Source organism: Drosophila kikkawai, chromosome 2R, assembly GCF_030179895.1.
Source record: "Drosophila kikkawai strain 14028-0561.14 chromosome 2R, DkikHiC1v2, whole genome shotgun sequence".
NCBI classification, from domain to species: Eukaryota; Metazoa; Arthropoda; class Insecta; order Diptera; family Drosophilidae; genus Drosophila; species Drosophila kikkawai.
The window spans coordinates 13,964,641-13,980,212 of NC_091729.1; the positions used below are offsets into that span (position 1 = coordinate 13,964,641).

Genomic DNA, 15,572 nt, shown 5'->3' on the forward strand with positions numbered 1-15,572 from the left:
CTTGACAATATATATAAAATTTCAATTAATTATGAAACAGCTTAAAAACGCGCCTTTTGTTCTAAATGGATTTATATTAATGAGTTTTTATGTGTGGTAATAAAATGCATCAAGCTGATTTTAGGTTTTTAAAATAAAAGAACAATGAATATGGAAGCGTGAAGCTGATTTAGGAAACAATATTAATTAGTGACTTTTAGAAGATTGAATTCGAATAATGAGTAAGCTTCTTTTGGGCATTGTTTTTACTTGGAAAAAGATAATTAGGAACAGATAAGGATATACATACTCGTATATACAACATTTTCCATATTTTAGAAGCCTTCTTTGCACATTTTTTCATATATTTATACCCTGTAGCAGGATATATTAACTTAGGGATAATATAAAATAAAAGTATCTCTTCCAGGAAAGCTATATATACTGGTTTTCTCTATTCTTAAACACCTAGATCCCAAATACTATAAAAGCTCAAGCTAACATTTCATAAAAAACGTAAAAAAAAACATTATTTTTAGTAACCAAACATAAATATCTAGGTTTTTAATGTATAAACAGGATTGTGGTGGCACAGTATCCGAAATTTTATTAAACTTGAATAAGAAACATGGAAAATATAAAGCAAATTAGTTTTTGTGCAACATGCCGAAGGCTTGCAACATTAATCGTGTGTTTATACACATGTTGCTAGCAACATTCAGTCTATCAACATGTTCTTATAAATTTTTAAAGCTTAATATTTGTTTCTAATTATATTTCTATTAAAATTCAGCTTGACTAAATATTTTTAGATATTTTTATAGCCTAACTTTAAGTACAGGGTATCTCTTAGTCGATCTCTCAATACTGGATCCTGCCTACCCACTTTCTTTTTCAATTTCCTCGCTTCAGTCAGACCATAAGAGTAATGACTTTTTTGTGTGCTAGGCGCACAATTTTTAAAAAGTGCATTAAAAAGTGTTACACTCGAGTGCCGCACATTTATCACACACACACTGGGGACACACACACAACCCACTTAGCCATAGACACCCTCAAGGCATAATGGAAAAATCGCATTTAAATTGTTTGGCTCACAAATAAATTGTTATAATTCATCACTCAAGTCGCGTCGCTAGATACTTAGCTCAGCAAATTGATTGACTTCAAATTCAATTGAATTCGAACGCCAAAGCTGGCCTACTTCATTCCATAACAAATTATTATCCTCGCTGATCGTATAGACTTATTTTGTTGTATTTTTTTTGCTCTGCTTTGACAAAAGCATGACAGACACTTTATTAGGTTTCGCTATTAATTTGCATGTATTTTTCATTGCGTATGCAAGGCACAGCAGCTGAGAGATCCTTTCAAAAAAAAAGAAAAAAGGAAATAAAATATATGCGGCACAGTGACAGCGAAATCACAAAATTCCATTAATTTTAAGCAGTCAATCAAAATTGCCAACTTGAAGTCGATTATATTATGCTAATGAATTTGGCGGAGGACGGTGGTCCTGTCGTAGACAAGGATTGGTAGCAAGTCAGTTGCCAAATGCCAGACATAAGTCATTGGCCATCCATCGAAGCAGTCATCATCATCAGTCATTATTATTATTTATTATTATTATTATTTGCGAGGCACACATGGCGTATGCGTGATGGCAAGTCAAAGAAACAAAGGGGCAATGCAAAAATTTAGTTTTCCGAATTCCCTTAATTAAGTGGCACTTGAAATATCGGCATGTACAAATATTTATAAAGCTGTCATTTGAGTGCCCAATTGTAGACAAATTAAATTATGCTCTATATATGGTCGTAACGGCACTTCACATCGGTTTACCCTTGCCGCAAACACATACGAAACATAGATATATACATATATAGATCCCATCTATGGCTCATTTCGAGTGCTTTGTCAACTCATTTAATTGTTGATTTCTACTCACACACACACTCGACAGAGCTTAGTGGCACACAGCTCAGCTGGGACTCAAGCCAACATAATATTTGTTTATGCAAATTGCATTTAATTAATACATAAACACGTGTTTGCCATGACTGTTTCCGGTTGCCACTTAAAGCTCTGCGGTCATCGCAGCGCGGCCTTAAGAGGAAATTGAAGGAGAAAAGGAAAGGAAAGGAAGAGAAAGTAAAGGAAAGGAGACGTTCCCCTCTTTCTTAGCATGTGAGAAATTTTGAAATTTTGCGGTTGCCTGGCGTTAATTCCCACAAAAGCCGCAACGCAGATGAGAGGAAACATCAGTTTGGGTTTGGGTGCGGGGCCTTTGGAATGACAAAATATATATACACAGGGGGATATATTTTTTAAATATTTTAAAGTCATTTTTAAAAAGAAAATCATAGGCTTTCTGAACTATTTAATATATATTTTATTTATAATGTAAGCCCCAAGGGAACAATTTTGAAAGCAAAATCTTATAAGTATTTATAAGAAATTTTTTAAAGAAAATAGAAACTTAGACAGCTCTTAAAATATAATAAATAAATATTAAGATTTATATGTAATATATATAAAATATTTAACGTTATTTTAAATATTTAACTTCTTGAAAAATTATCCTTAAGCCTTTAAAATAAGCTTTAACAAATAGTAAATATATTCTAAAATTAAGTTATAAATGTGAAATTTCAAATTTATATATTTCTTAAATATTTTTTTTATATAAACAGTTTTTTTTTTAATTTTTTTACGGATTTAATTACCTTTAAAAACAAATTATTTGATGAAAATTCTAAATTCTCCATATTCTCCAAATTCATAAAAATATTCTAAAGCTAATAATCATATTTTAATGAATTTTTTAAACATAAAACTTGGTAACCCTTACCAAATTAAATTCCCTAAAATTTTCCACGCGTGTTTATCTGTATTTCCACCCCTTTCTCTTGGGCTATTAGCAATTTAATGACAACATCATCAGCAGAAGCAGCACATAATGTGCCCCGCACTTCAGATAGTTCGACATTAAGCGGAGTCTGTGAGTGTGCCTGTGAGTATGTGGTGTGTCTGAAAGTGTGTGTGTGTGGTGTACGACTCTGCTACATGCCACGTAACGTTTTAAAAACTCGTTTAGGCATGTTGTTGAGCCCCAAAAACCGAAAAATGGGAAACTACCCAGAGTACGAAATCGAATTTGAGTGGCAGACAGCGAATGGGGAATGCTCTCACCGCACACTTGAGCGTCTCTGACCAAAAATAGCCAACAAGGACTAACTCAATTTAAGCCAAGATAACCCAGGTCAAAGAAATTCAAAAAAAAAAATACAAAAATACAAAATGTGAGCTGAATTTCTGGTGTCATTAAGTGGAGACCCTTAAAGAGTAGCCTTATTTTTCCAATCTTCTCAAAAAAAAAAAAGGAAATATTTTAAAAATGCCTGGCACACCGAGAGACACAGCTTCAGGCAGACATACATAAAACATGTTTTTGGGCCCAAAAACCAATGGCAAATAGAAAAAATCAACAAAAAAGGTTGTTGCAAAACGCTACGGGAAACTGGGAGACGGAAACTGAATATCGAACACGTTTCTTTACTTTGTCGCTCTCTCTCTCACTCTCTCTCTCTCTATGCCATATGGTATTATCTGTGTGTGTGTGCGCGCCTAGATTTATGCAGCATTTCATTTGAATTTTTGTGGATTCGGATAATGGAGTAACTAAGCGACCATGTTCAAGTGTTGCCCACAATTCTACATAAATATCATGGAAAGTGCTTTAAGCCAAGTGGAACTCAAATTATTATCTGTGTGTGAATGTTTTGTGTGATTTTTTTGAGGGTTTTATAAAAGTTAGAAAGGTGAAATATAAACAGAAACTAAAACAATGAAAGTTTACTGAAAATATAGAGTTTTCACGTATCTAGATCTTATTTAAAAGTTATATCAATTATTTTTATGAATTATTATCTATTATTTCCAGCTACTGGGCAGTCACCAATATCGACTATATACACTCGCGGACCAGCAATCGTGTCTTTATGATGATTTTCTGTGTCTGGACAGCGGCGGTGATTGTCTCTTTGGCTCCACAGTTTGGCTGGAAGGATCCGGATTATCTGCAGCGAATTGAGCAGCAAAAATGTATGGTCTCACAGGATGTGTCCTATCAGGTGGGGATATAATTTATTTTTGCTCCCCTTTCAATTTTAACACTGTATCCCCCAGGTATTTGCCACCTGTTGCACCTTCTATGTGCCGCTGCTGGTTATATTGGCGCTGTATTGGAAAATCTATCAAACTGCCCGCAAGCGCATACATCGCCGGCGACCACGACCCGTCGCTGCTGCGGTCAATAATAATCAGGTATAATGGTATATAGGCTTTGGCCTTCATATTCCCTAAACGTAATTGAGTCACAGTCAAAATTGAAGGGGACTAAGGCTATTAATCGGATACAGAAGGGTGCTTTTTTCAGAGGGGAATGTGCGAAAGGGTAGTGGGTAAACCTAAAAGGCTTAAACTTAATTTTTGGATATTTTATTAAAATGCTAAATAATAAGATATCATTAAATAATAGACTTAAACTCGAAGGAGAATTAAAAAAAAATATTTTATAGACTTTTGAAAATCATGAAACTTAATTATAATATTTTTAATAATATTTTAAGGTGCCTAGATCATCTTTAAGTAAACTTAAACAGATAATAATACCTTCAAAATAATTAAAAAAACAATTATTAGATATTCTTAAATTCTTTAAAAATTATTTTAAGCCTACTACTATTGTTCTCGAGTGTTAAAAAATCATTAAAAATTGCATTAAATTGTTTTAGGCCTTAAAATCTAAACTCTCACCCAAAGGACACCCTGTTATACCCACATAATCCGCTATTCAAACCCCAAGCCACCACAGGCTGGTCAGTGCAATTATGCAGTCGATCGGAGCGAAGCGGCAAAGGCCACAAATTCAACCCAAAGACGTGGGTCAGTCAAAGGCCAAACCGCAGGCAACGTTCTGAAATTTCTATGCACATTACTCGGGGGCAGAGTCTCGGCTGACCTTTGGTACCTTATGAAATTATGCCTTTCAATTTAAATATGCATAGCATACGGCCAAGAAACTCAACCCAGGGGGATTCTGGGGGCCGGGGAAATGGACTGTAATTAGGCTGTATCATCCAGAGTGATAAAATATGCATTGCCAAAAGGAGACTTTAGTCTCGCAACAAGAAAAATCGAAGAAGGAGTGAGGTAGTGAGTGATTGAGTAGCTTAAGTTAAGCATACGCCACGTGGACATTAAAGCCTTCTTGGCAGAAAGTTGAGCGATAAGTGGCAGCTTGTCCTGACTTGTGAGTGTCTGAGGAGAATGAGAGTGTGAGTTTTCTCCATTTTGGCCAGAAGTTTGTGCCCCCTAATGCGGCAGCTGGTCAAACTAATACGCACAGGATGTGTTCAAGCCAAAAGTCTCTCTGGCTGAAATTGTAATTTTGTTGTGTGTTCTTTTTTGTTGCTGTTGTTGCTTCTTGTTTTGGCTCCAAGAAGAAAGAAAGAAATTTCAAGTATTTCCAAGTTGCTCTTATCAACGAAATTAAAAACTAATTTTCGTTTCGAGTTTGCTTTAACTTTCTCCGCACGCGATAGGGTATCTGAAATTGGGTTTACTTTTGGCTCCCTAACACCCCAACTCTGACTTTTATATATTTATTTTTTCAATCTGGTTTTGCCCTGAAAGCTGCTGCTGCTACTGCTGCTGGGCAGCTGCTACTTAGCCTAAGCTTAGTGCTGACTAAATTGAAAATGACCATTTGACGTAGAAATGTTTGCAACCACTTACCAACACGATGTGCAGGTAGAACAGTTGCGGTTGAAATAATAGTTGTTGTTGGAATATAACAGAAAAATGAAAAGAAATTAAGGAAAAATATTTTAAATAATTTGTAAAGCCACATAAAAGTGTAAAATATGATTCACGGTTGTGTGAAAATATCTTAACAATTTTAGTCGCATGCTTAAAGGCATATTTTAAAAGTTTTTAATATTATACAAAACTAGAAACAGTCCAAGATAAGCGAAAAAGTTTTAAAATCACTTACCAAACCACCTAAAACTATGCAATAGATTTTACTCGTTTGGTTAAAGTAGCCAAACATTTATCTAAGCATAAGATAAAAGTAATTTTTATATCAACACTTTATAGAGAAATGTACCAAATAAGAAATACAAAATTATTTAAAAAAATTTTAACTAATTTGGAAGTTTTTATACAATGAAAAATAAGCTTTACTTGTGGGATAGCATAGCATACTTTTAGACATATTTTAAAGTGATTTCAAATACCGATTATCTTGTAAACATTTTCTTTACTTTTAACTAAATTTTCTTCTTTAAAGACCTTAATCTCCAGCTCAACCTCTTTGCGATAATGTAATTCCTACGGCTCTCAATTATAATTTCTATTATCTTAACCGCATCTGTTCAAAGCCACGTGTGTGCATAGAAGACCAACTAAAGGGAAGATTCAAGAGAGAGAGAGAGGGAGAGCTGGCAAAAAGTCATTGGAATCACAAATTCAATGCGCAAACAAGACAAGTTGTCCGCTATTTGCCAATCGTACACATGTCCTGGCCCGATGTCCTGGTCCCTGGTCCTGGCCCTGCAATGTCCGGCCCGGCCCCGAATCTAGCCTCACATGCGTGCTTTAGTTACATGTCAACACACTTACCCGCACACGCACACACACACTGCCTAGATCCACATCCATTTAGTGCCACTCACTAGTCCCTGTCCTGCCCAGTGTCCTGTGCTGTCCTGCCTTGTCCTGCTTGTTGATTTTAGAATATATTTACCCAGCACACACATCTGATACGAGTATATCCCTTACACCAGCATAGGCCCGGGATTTGGCACGCAGAAAGGGCATTAGTCCTGCGACTGCCCCTTCTTAATTTTTTTTTTCTATTCTCCGATAACTAAATGCTTTCAAATTGAAAATTGCTTTCCTGCTCCTTGACGAGGGTACGATATATATACGTATATATCCCGCTGAGCCTCTACGCTCTTTGCCTTTTTAAACGAAACGACATAAATTTCCAGCTAATTGCATTTGCATTCGGTATGTTTATTGGACAAATTGCTAAATAATTCGTAATCGAATTCACAAAACTATCATTGCCTAAATAATTTACACCTCACTTACAAAATGTGACTTGATGTGTGTTTTGTAATTTTAATTGAAATGTAATTTTCATAGCAATCACACACGGCACACCCACATTGATTTTGCAATTAGCGGCAAAAAGGCGAAAGGCAAATGGCAATTAAGGGAATCAGGTATTATCTGTAATTTAGCTATTTGCCAGCGAGCCAATATTATTAATAATCCAGCATCGTAGACCATCATCACAATTACATTGGCAACAGCAACTCGAATTGATTGCTACCCGATATTGACACTATTTTCATAGCCAAAGCAACAGAAGAACAGCATATTTGGTCAACTCGCCAGCTGTGACACAGGGCGACGTGTTTGTGTCTGCTTCAACCAAAAATAATCGACAAAAACCAAATAGAAAAACTGTCCAGCAAAAGTTTAGACTGCAGAAAATATGAAACTAAATTATTTCAATAAATATTTGCATGAAAAATATATATTTTGCGAAGCTGGGAGTTCAAGTTGCTAACATAAATCTGAAAAGTTTTGTTTATTTTCCATCAAAACTGAAGTAAAGCGGGTTAAATATTCATAAGACACCACAAAGAATATTTAGAGACTTAAACTCTGTTTGGAAATCGCATAAATGTAGGAGTTTTTAAATGAATATTTGCATAGAAATAAATTTAAAATTATTTATATAAATCTAAAAGTTATGTTAGTTTGCCACAAAAACCCATAAATTTAATTTGAAAACTTCTCAAGTAATTTTTAGAGATTTTAAATCACCTTAAATGGCATCTAAAAGTATGCAACAAATTCAGAAAACCAAAGAGAGAATATTTTCTAAGCAAATAAATGTCAAGAAAAATAAATAAACAATCTATAAAATCAAAAACATTTATAAAAAATACCTTTAAAATCCTTTAGAGGCTTGAAAAATATTTTATATATTTAATTCAATGCCATTTTCAATAGAAAATGCAGAAAAACATTTGCCAGAAAATGTTAGAATAACTTATTGCTCTTGGCAAAAATGTTAAATGAATTTAAATTTATTGTTGAAAGCAAATCTCAACCGAAATCTAAATAAATATTCAAGTAAAGAATGCAGTCTCTATTATACATATATCTGTTTCGAGGCCCAGTTTGCATTTGATTTGGCCGTTATTTATGGCGGATTTATTTTAATTTTCGTAGCTGCTGCCTAGGCTCTCGCATCACCCAGCGGGACCTCCTTTTGCTGGCCCCGCTGGAGTCATAAATTTTGTTGCCCAGTGTAGTTAATACCCAGGACATTCTTGTCACACTCAGGACCAAAACATAAATCGCATGAGAAACACATTATTGAATACACACTCAGGACGCACGAGCAGGCGCTGCCAGCCTGCCACACGCAGAGGAGGCTGAGGCGACTGAACAACACATGTCTCTCGGCAAGAAAAACAATTAAATAAGAAAACAATTTACATAAATTAGCTAAAGTGCCGAAAAATGGCTAAGGACACACAAGACACGGAGACGAAACGATACGAGACGAGAATGAGAGTGTATCGTTTAATGCAAACGCTTAAATACACACGAAAAACAGACAGGACATATGCATAAAATTCCCATTGAGCTGAGGTTATATCCGCATTCTTATCGTTATTGCTCCTGAAAATATAGAGGGAGAGCTCTTATCGCTCTTATCTTGGCCATGTTTGCTTTGCCAACACACACATGTACTTACCTAGGTTTAGTTTTTCCCTGAAGACAGGCTAAGACTTACTTGACAATTGTTTTCCTAGTGCTTCACAATAATGGTTTTTCTCTCTACTAAAGATAACTTTGATTATCTTTAAGGTGAAAATTCAATACAGGTTTTCTGGGGGAAACTTTAATTCAACACAAAAGTTTCCCAAGGCAAAACTTAAAGCCAAGCTGCTGCCTGTTATTTATTAATTTCGGACTCCCACTGGGATAGCTTCCCTTTTTACTGCTCTTGTGCCTAATTAAGCTTAAACTCTTCAATATTTAATAAGCTATCTGGGTGACCTCTGGTCCGTAACCCACAAGACACTTGACGCGGACTCGTCTATCCAATTTCGCCCTGCCCCCCTTTTGTTTCTTCTCCGTAAGGTCACACGCACGCACATTTAATACTATTTGCACAAATATTCACACCAGCCTTGGAACCCTTTTTCCTCCTCGTTGAAGTTTCCGCAACACACGACTGGCAAAATCAGCATAATTTTATTTATTTAAAGCAATATCGTATCGACTTGCCAAAGGGTCAGACGACGACAAAGATGACGAGGCCGAGAGCTGCCAAAGGGTTGGACTACTCAATTACTTTAATTTGGTGGGATTGAAGGCGACAAAAATACGCACACAAAAGGCAGAGGGGATATATGTTTAGCCGAAAAAAACGAAAAAAAAAAAAGAAAGAAAGCAAGTCGAATAAAGTGTACACTGTGAGGTATAGAATTTCTTAAGGTATTGAACTTTGGGAACAGAAAAAGAGACCCAAAGGGGGGAAGCAGAACTTTTAGGAATTTATTTTTAGATATTCTTAGGAAGGCTTTATTTAAAATATGTTAAGAAAAGGCTAATAATACTTATAATAAAGCTAAACAATTTCATTAAAATTTAGTTGAATAAATTGTACGATGGCAAACGTTTTTAAAATCTTATTTTCCAGTACTTAAACCTTCTAAAAATAGCACCCATTTAAGCCTGACTTTTAACACTATACGAAACCCTTGCCAAGTCGAAGTTCATTGTCCCCCAAAACCATGAAAATACACTACACTTAGGCGAGAGAAAAAAAAAGGGTAAACAGGACAACCAAAAAAAAAAAAGGGGAAAAATCAAAGAGGTCAAGCGCTGGGAGCAGTCAATCGTGAAATTTATTTTCAGGCGGTCAGGAAAAACGCTTTTCGGGAGATTCTGTAGCAAATACACACAATTTATTTACGGGAAGCAACCCACTTACATATGCATATGGTGGGATACGGATCGGATCTTGAAGTTTTTCTCTGCCGTTTTTTTTTTCTTGTATTTTTTTTTTATATGCGTACAAATTGCGGTTTATTGAAGCGTAAGGCACAAAAAGCCGAAAATGTAAATTTGCCCGACCATCGGCTCCTTTGTTATTCATTTTAATGCTGTGCGAAGAAGTATGAATTTAATTTCAAGTCCTGCACACGGGTCAAAGGCCAAAAATCAATGCCTTAGACTGAAGGACTCTATCCCAACACACTTGCTCCCTTCCTATCTCTCTGATTGTGTGTGTATATTTTGCCTTCTTTGGTTTTTTCAGCCGGACGGAGGTGCGGCAACAGATACGAAACTTAATCGACTGCGTCTACGCCTTGGCAGATTCTCCACGGCCAAGACCAAGGCCGGAAGTGCCAGTGGAGGTGGCAGCGGAGCTGGAACTGGCGCAGGATCTGGAGGTCCTGGTGGTAGGGCTCTGGGCCTGGTCGATGGCAACTCAACGAACACGGTCAACACGGTCGAGGACACCGAGTTCAGCAGCTCGAATGTGGACAGCAAGAGTCGGGCCGGTATCGAGGTATGTATATCAAGGAACACTTGAAAATATAAATAGAAATAGAAACTGCCTAATAAACATATGGTTCAGGAATCACTGGAGACCTCAAAAGACATGCTTAATTAGGTAGGGTTTTGTTTTTCCATTTAATTTGATTTATTTTATGATTAAGAAAAGTTTGAAACATAATGAACGAATTATTATTTACTTATTTGCTTAAATATTAAAAGTAGAAGCTCTTATTTTTGATGAGTTTATAATTCAATGGGGTACTAGGCACTTGTAACAATTTAATTAAATTTATGAATTATTTTATTTTTCAACTAAGCGGCAATTTTTTGTTTCCTTAAGACTCCCTTTTTCCCAAGAAAAATAAATTATAAAAGCAAAAAATAAGCTTCGTGGTGATTTTAGTTGAAATCTAAGAAAAAACCGCAACCTTCAAGCATTTTTTAAACGCGATTCTAAATTAAAATTGAATTTTAAAAATTCATGGAATATTTCTGGATGTTTTTTTTTCGTTGCTGTTGAGTGAAGCAACACGAGGAAGAACAATGCGCATTTTTGGGTTTAAAGCAAATTTCATAACGCCTGACATGTGCCCAACGATCTGAGGAGAGGCCTTGCTTCCTGTTACCAGGATGCAGACACACACACACACACACCCCCATGGAAAGGACTCGCAGACCAGCATAGGCTGACCAAAAATAAACCTACCAGCTTTCAGCTCATTTCCCGCTTTATTATGCGTCTCCTCCTACCATATGCCCTTCACTCGCACCTTCGGGGGATTGAAATGATTTTTCCTCTTGGCTACCTTTTCACTGAGCTTTTCCTTTTCCTTTTTCTCACCCGGCTAATGAGACATTAGCCCCGGCTGGCATCGTCGCAGCAATATGCACTTGAGAATTCCTTGGGCCAGCATTCCCCGATAATGATCAAGAAACGGGGTGAGACCAGCAGCTTGACCTTTTCCATTGTCTCCAGGAGAGATATGTATGTATATATTTCATGGGGTATGAATTATACATACTATTTCCATGACCAAAGATTGAAGATTCTCTGGGGAAAGTCCCCAAGTTTCCTCTGCATTTCTTATGAAACTGCAAATGGAAGAAATTATTCTTCAACTTTGGTAAATATTAAATATAAAACGAACGAAACTAAAGTCTGCCTAAATATTTAATTAACAAATTTAATGGCAATTTAATAATTGTAAATGGAGTCGTTGCCTTGAGTGGCGGGATAAGAAAGCCACTTCCCTTCATAGGCAGGCTAAATCCGGGGCAATCCAAGCAAATTACCCGCCACTCGACCAAAATGTCAGCGATAAAATGCAGGCCAAGCCTTCGGTTTATTGGGGGAAATCCCCCAAACGAAAAAAAAGAAAAGAAAAAGGACCGCCACAGTCCGGGGACCCTCCGAAAATTTGTATTTAGCCGCATTTTATGTACTTCAATTTTCGGCCAGCGATTTTATGGCTAAAAAATAATCCAAGCAGGGCCACACACATTCAATAATAACACACATTAAAGCGAAGGGCGCAGGCAAGCAAGCCATAAAAGAGCAGAGACCAAATAAATTGCTCGAACGTTTTGTTTGCATTTGCTACAAGCCCAGGCCCAATACCTTGGCACCAGGCATAGCTCCAAACACAGAAACACAGCAACGAGGTGGCGACTGGCCAAAGGTCAGGGAGTTGGGGCAACAGCAAACAGGACACATTGGCATCGCCAGGTTCGTGCCGGTTAAGTAATAGCAAAGTCAAATATAAGCTGTGACAAGGATACGCTCCCTTCGCCCCCGCTCTCTTAGCATGCAAAAAGCAACAGCAATAGCAGCAGGACGGCAGCGACCAAGGAGTGAAGAGATTCAAATGAAAACAAGCAAAACGAATTAATAGCTACGAGGTCGATGTCCCTAATACCCTTTCACATTAAATATTTATATGAAAAAGGGGTAATTTTATTGAGAGGAAAAATCGGTATCAAACACTTCGAACCTGAAAATTATCCCTAATAAAAGAGGTAAAGCTACGATTTATGTTATAATCTACAATAACATATATGATTATTTATTCGCTTTTGGTGGCTGGAGATTACACCCTCTTACGTTGGGGAATTACTTTTTTATTTATTCGCTGTTCAGCAGAAGATTGCAACCTTTAAAATTGTAATTTTAGTACTTAAAATATTATAAATAAAGTGTAAGTTCTGCAAGATGGTTTAAAAGTGTATTACGTATACGCAATGTTAAAAAGGCGAAAAAAATAACTTTTTATGCGATTTCATAAAAACCTGTGCGTATTTAAGCATAAACTTGATTAAAATAAAGGTATTTTTTATTATTTTTTAATAAATTATGGTTTTAAGGCATTTAATTTTAAAAATATTTATTTTACTTTTTAAAAACCGCTTTAAAAATATAATAAAAATAATTAAATGAATTAAATAAAGTGCAATATTTGTTTTTTAAATATAAATTTAACATATTCAATATTATTTTTAGATTTTGTTACACACGACGTATGAGTAATTTTCATACTGATTTTCGTAGCATACTTTTATGCGTCAAGACAAACTTTTGCAGAAAATCGAAATACCCTTCCGGGTAAAGTAGGCAAACAAAACAGCAACAGGAGCGGAAAGTCAGTTAGCGAAAGCAAAACGAAGAATGAGAAAGAGAGAGACTGAGTTTAGCTTTGGGGACCTTTGACTTCTTGGCCCTTGGACTCCGATTGCTATTCTGCTTCATATTCCCATTCCGATTCCGATTGCGATTTCGATATCTAGGGGGTAAGAGGCCGTCGCCTAACAAGGCACTCAATACGCTTGAGTAATTGAGGAAAATATGTTGATGGCTTATGGCCAACAGCTTTCGTTTTTCGGCCAGAATAACTCCATCGCTTTCCCGCTCTCTCTTTCTCCCGATCTCGTTCCATTTTACCATTTTCTTGGACCTGAGATTAAATATTTACTTGGAAATAGCTGTGCCACACACCTCTCCATCTCTCCTGCTCTCCCTGCTATTCCCCTCTCCTTCTCGCCTTCCCTCCTGCTTTCTCCCTTTGGCCTGCTGGGCAAATAAGTGGACAGCCAAATAAATAAACAAACACACACACACTCGCATTTACGCATCGCCCGAAAGCAAATATATAAATTTATTATTATAGTTGTGTGTGCAAAGAGTCCACCCAAAAAAAAAGCAACACAAAAAAAGAAATGAGAAGCTGAAAATGGAAACAATTGTTTGCATATTTCTTCTTTTTTTCAGCTGCATTGGAATAATTACTGGAGCGAAGAGGGAGTCGATAATGAAAATAGGAAATGCCAAACAAATTTTCCCTTTTTTTTTTGCTTCACGGCACGTCCTGCCTTCGTGGCGGAGCTCTGCAGAGGTGCAAAATTGCAGAATCTCTTGAATTGCAATCTCCATTGTCCTCACTCTCTATACATATATCCTCTCGCATTGTTCCTGGTTCGTCCTAAATTAAACTACGTTGCTTTGTTGTTGATTTGTCTTTGGCTTCGCCTTTGATTTGCTTTGCTTTGTTCGCTTTGCTTCGCTTCGGCACGCCTTGCTCTGGTGTGCTTTGCTTCACCGTTATGTCCACTCCATCTCGCTCTCCCACTCTCTCCTGGTAACATATTAAAAATGCTGCAGGAAAGAGAAATCGAATTGTTTGTTTGTATTGGGACACACAATTACAGTGGCAATGACAATAGCAGAGCCACACATGCTCGCTAGGGTGGACCAAAGTGTGACAAATATTGGAAATAGAAGAAAAGCGAATTATTGAAGAGTATTTTAAGGAAACATAAAAGAGCTGTAAAATATTTTACAAAATACAATTTAATTATGTTAATGTCCCTTAAAATAAATAACAATAACTCTAAGTTTTATGACATTTTCCTTAATTTTATGACATCCTTGTCCTCACATGGTTCACCCCTATTGCCAACACATACGGCGATGTGCTCAGCTTTCTCTCCTCTTTTGTTGCTTTGTGTTTATGCACAATTGGCCAATGGCCATTGAATTTGATGTGAACTAAGCTCCTGTCCAGAGATTTATCCCATATTCCCCATTGTTCCCCCGAGACACCAAGTTTTTTATTTCTCCTGAATTTGAATGTCTTCCAGGAGCACACAAATTACATACTCCACACAATATGTTTCATAATTTATGACCGCATCACAGTCATAAAATTCATTTGGTCCGGCCATTAATTGAACTTGGCTTACTTTCGTGCAAGAAAGGGAGATGGCAGGAAATAATAGCACTATAATGGCTTTTGTTACTTAATTGTTGCTTTCAATTTACTAGCTCAATAAAGTTAATGTAGAAAGGTATTTATTGTAACTAAAAATATATATTAACTTTAATTAAATTAATTAACTACATAATCAAAATATGCAAAAGGTGTAAATCTGATCTATTTAAAAATAAATATATTTATTTATCAAACATATATTAATTAAATAATTAAAATATTTTTTTTTTAAATCGTTCATCAACTCTCTAAACAATCGCTATAATTTCTTTGTATATTCCCATCCCCAACCGTTAACGTTAACGTTATCGCCCCCCAAAAAAGGCGCCAGCTGCAAAGTAGACACAATTTATCACACGTAAAGTTCATTTTAGCACTTTGCGGCGGCCACTTCCGGCCGACGCACACCTACGCTCTGGCCGGGGCTCAAATTACAGGTGATTATGGGAATTTTAGTGCTAGACAAGTCGTTAGGAAGACCAACCGGCTCGGTCAGGCCGTTTTCCTCAAATATGTACGTACATCCGACAAATTGGCTAGGCACTAGGCCAGCCAGCCAGCCCAGGCACAGCCCTTTCCGAGTGGCCCGGCCCTGATAAAGAAGGCGGTACGGAACGCGAGCATGGCGTGGGTACGGACCAACGAGCTTAACGAAAGTAAATATTT

General features: G+C 36.6%; 1 protein-coding gene across 2 annotated transcripts in view; it reads left to right on the forward strand.

Annotated features, from left to right (window-relative positions):
* 5-HT1A (5-hydroxytryptamine (serotonin) receptor 1A) overlaps positions 1-15,572 on the forward strand; it is a 71,260-nt gene that overhangs the window by 51,653 nt on the left and 4,035 nt on the right. For both annotated transcript variants that reach the window (XM_017177661.3, XM_070284489.1), the window contains 3 exons: positions 3,923-4,112; positions 4,168-4,305; positions 10,400-10,654. In XM_017177661.3, coding sequence (XP_017033150.1) covers positions 3,923-4,112; positions 4,168-4,305; positions 10,400-10,654 — 583 coding nt within the window. The remainder of the gene's footprint in view (positions 1-3,922; positions 4,113-4,167; positions 4,306-10,399; positions 10,655-15,572) is intronic.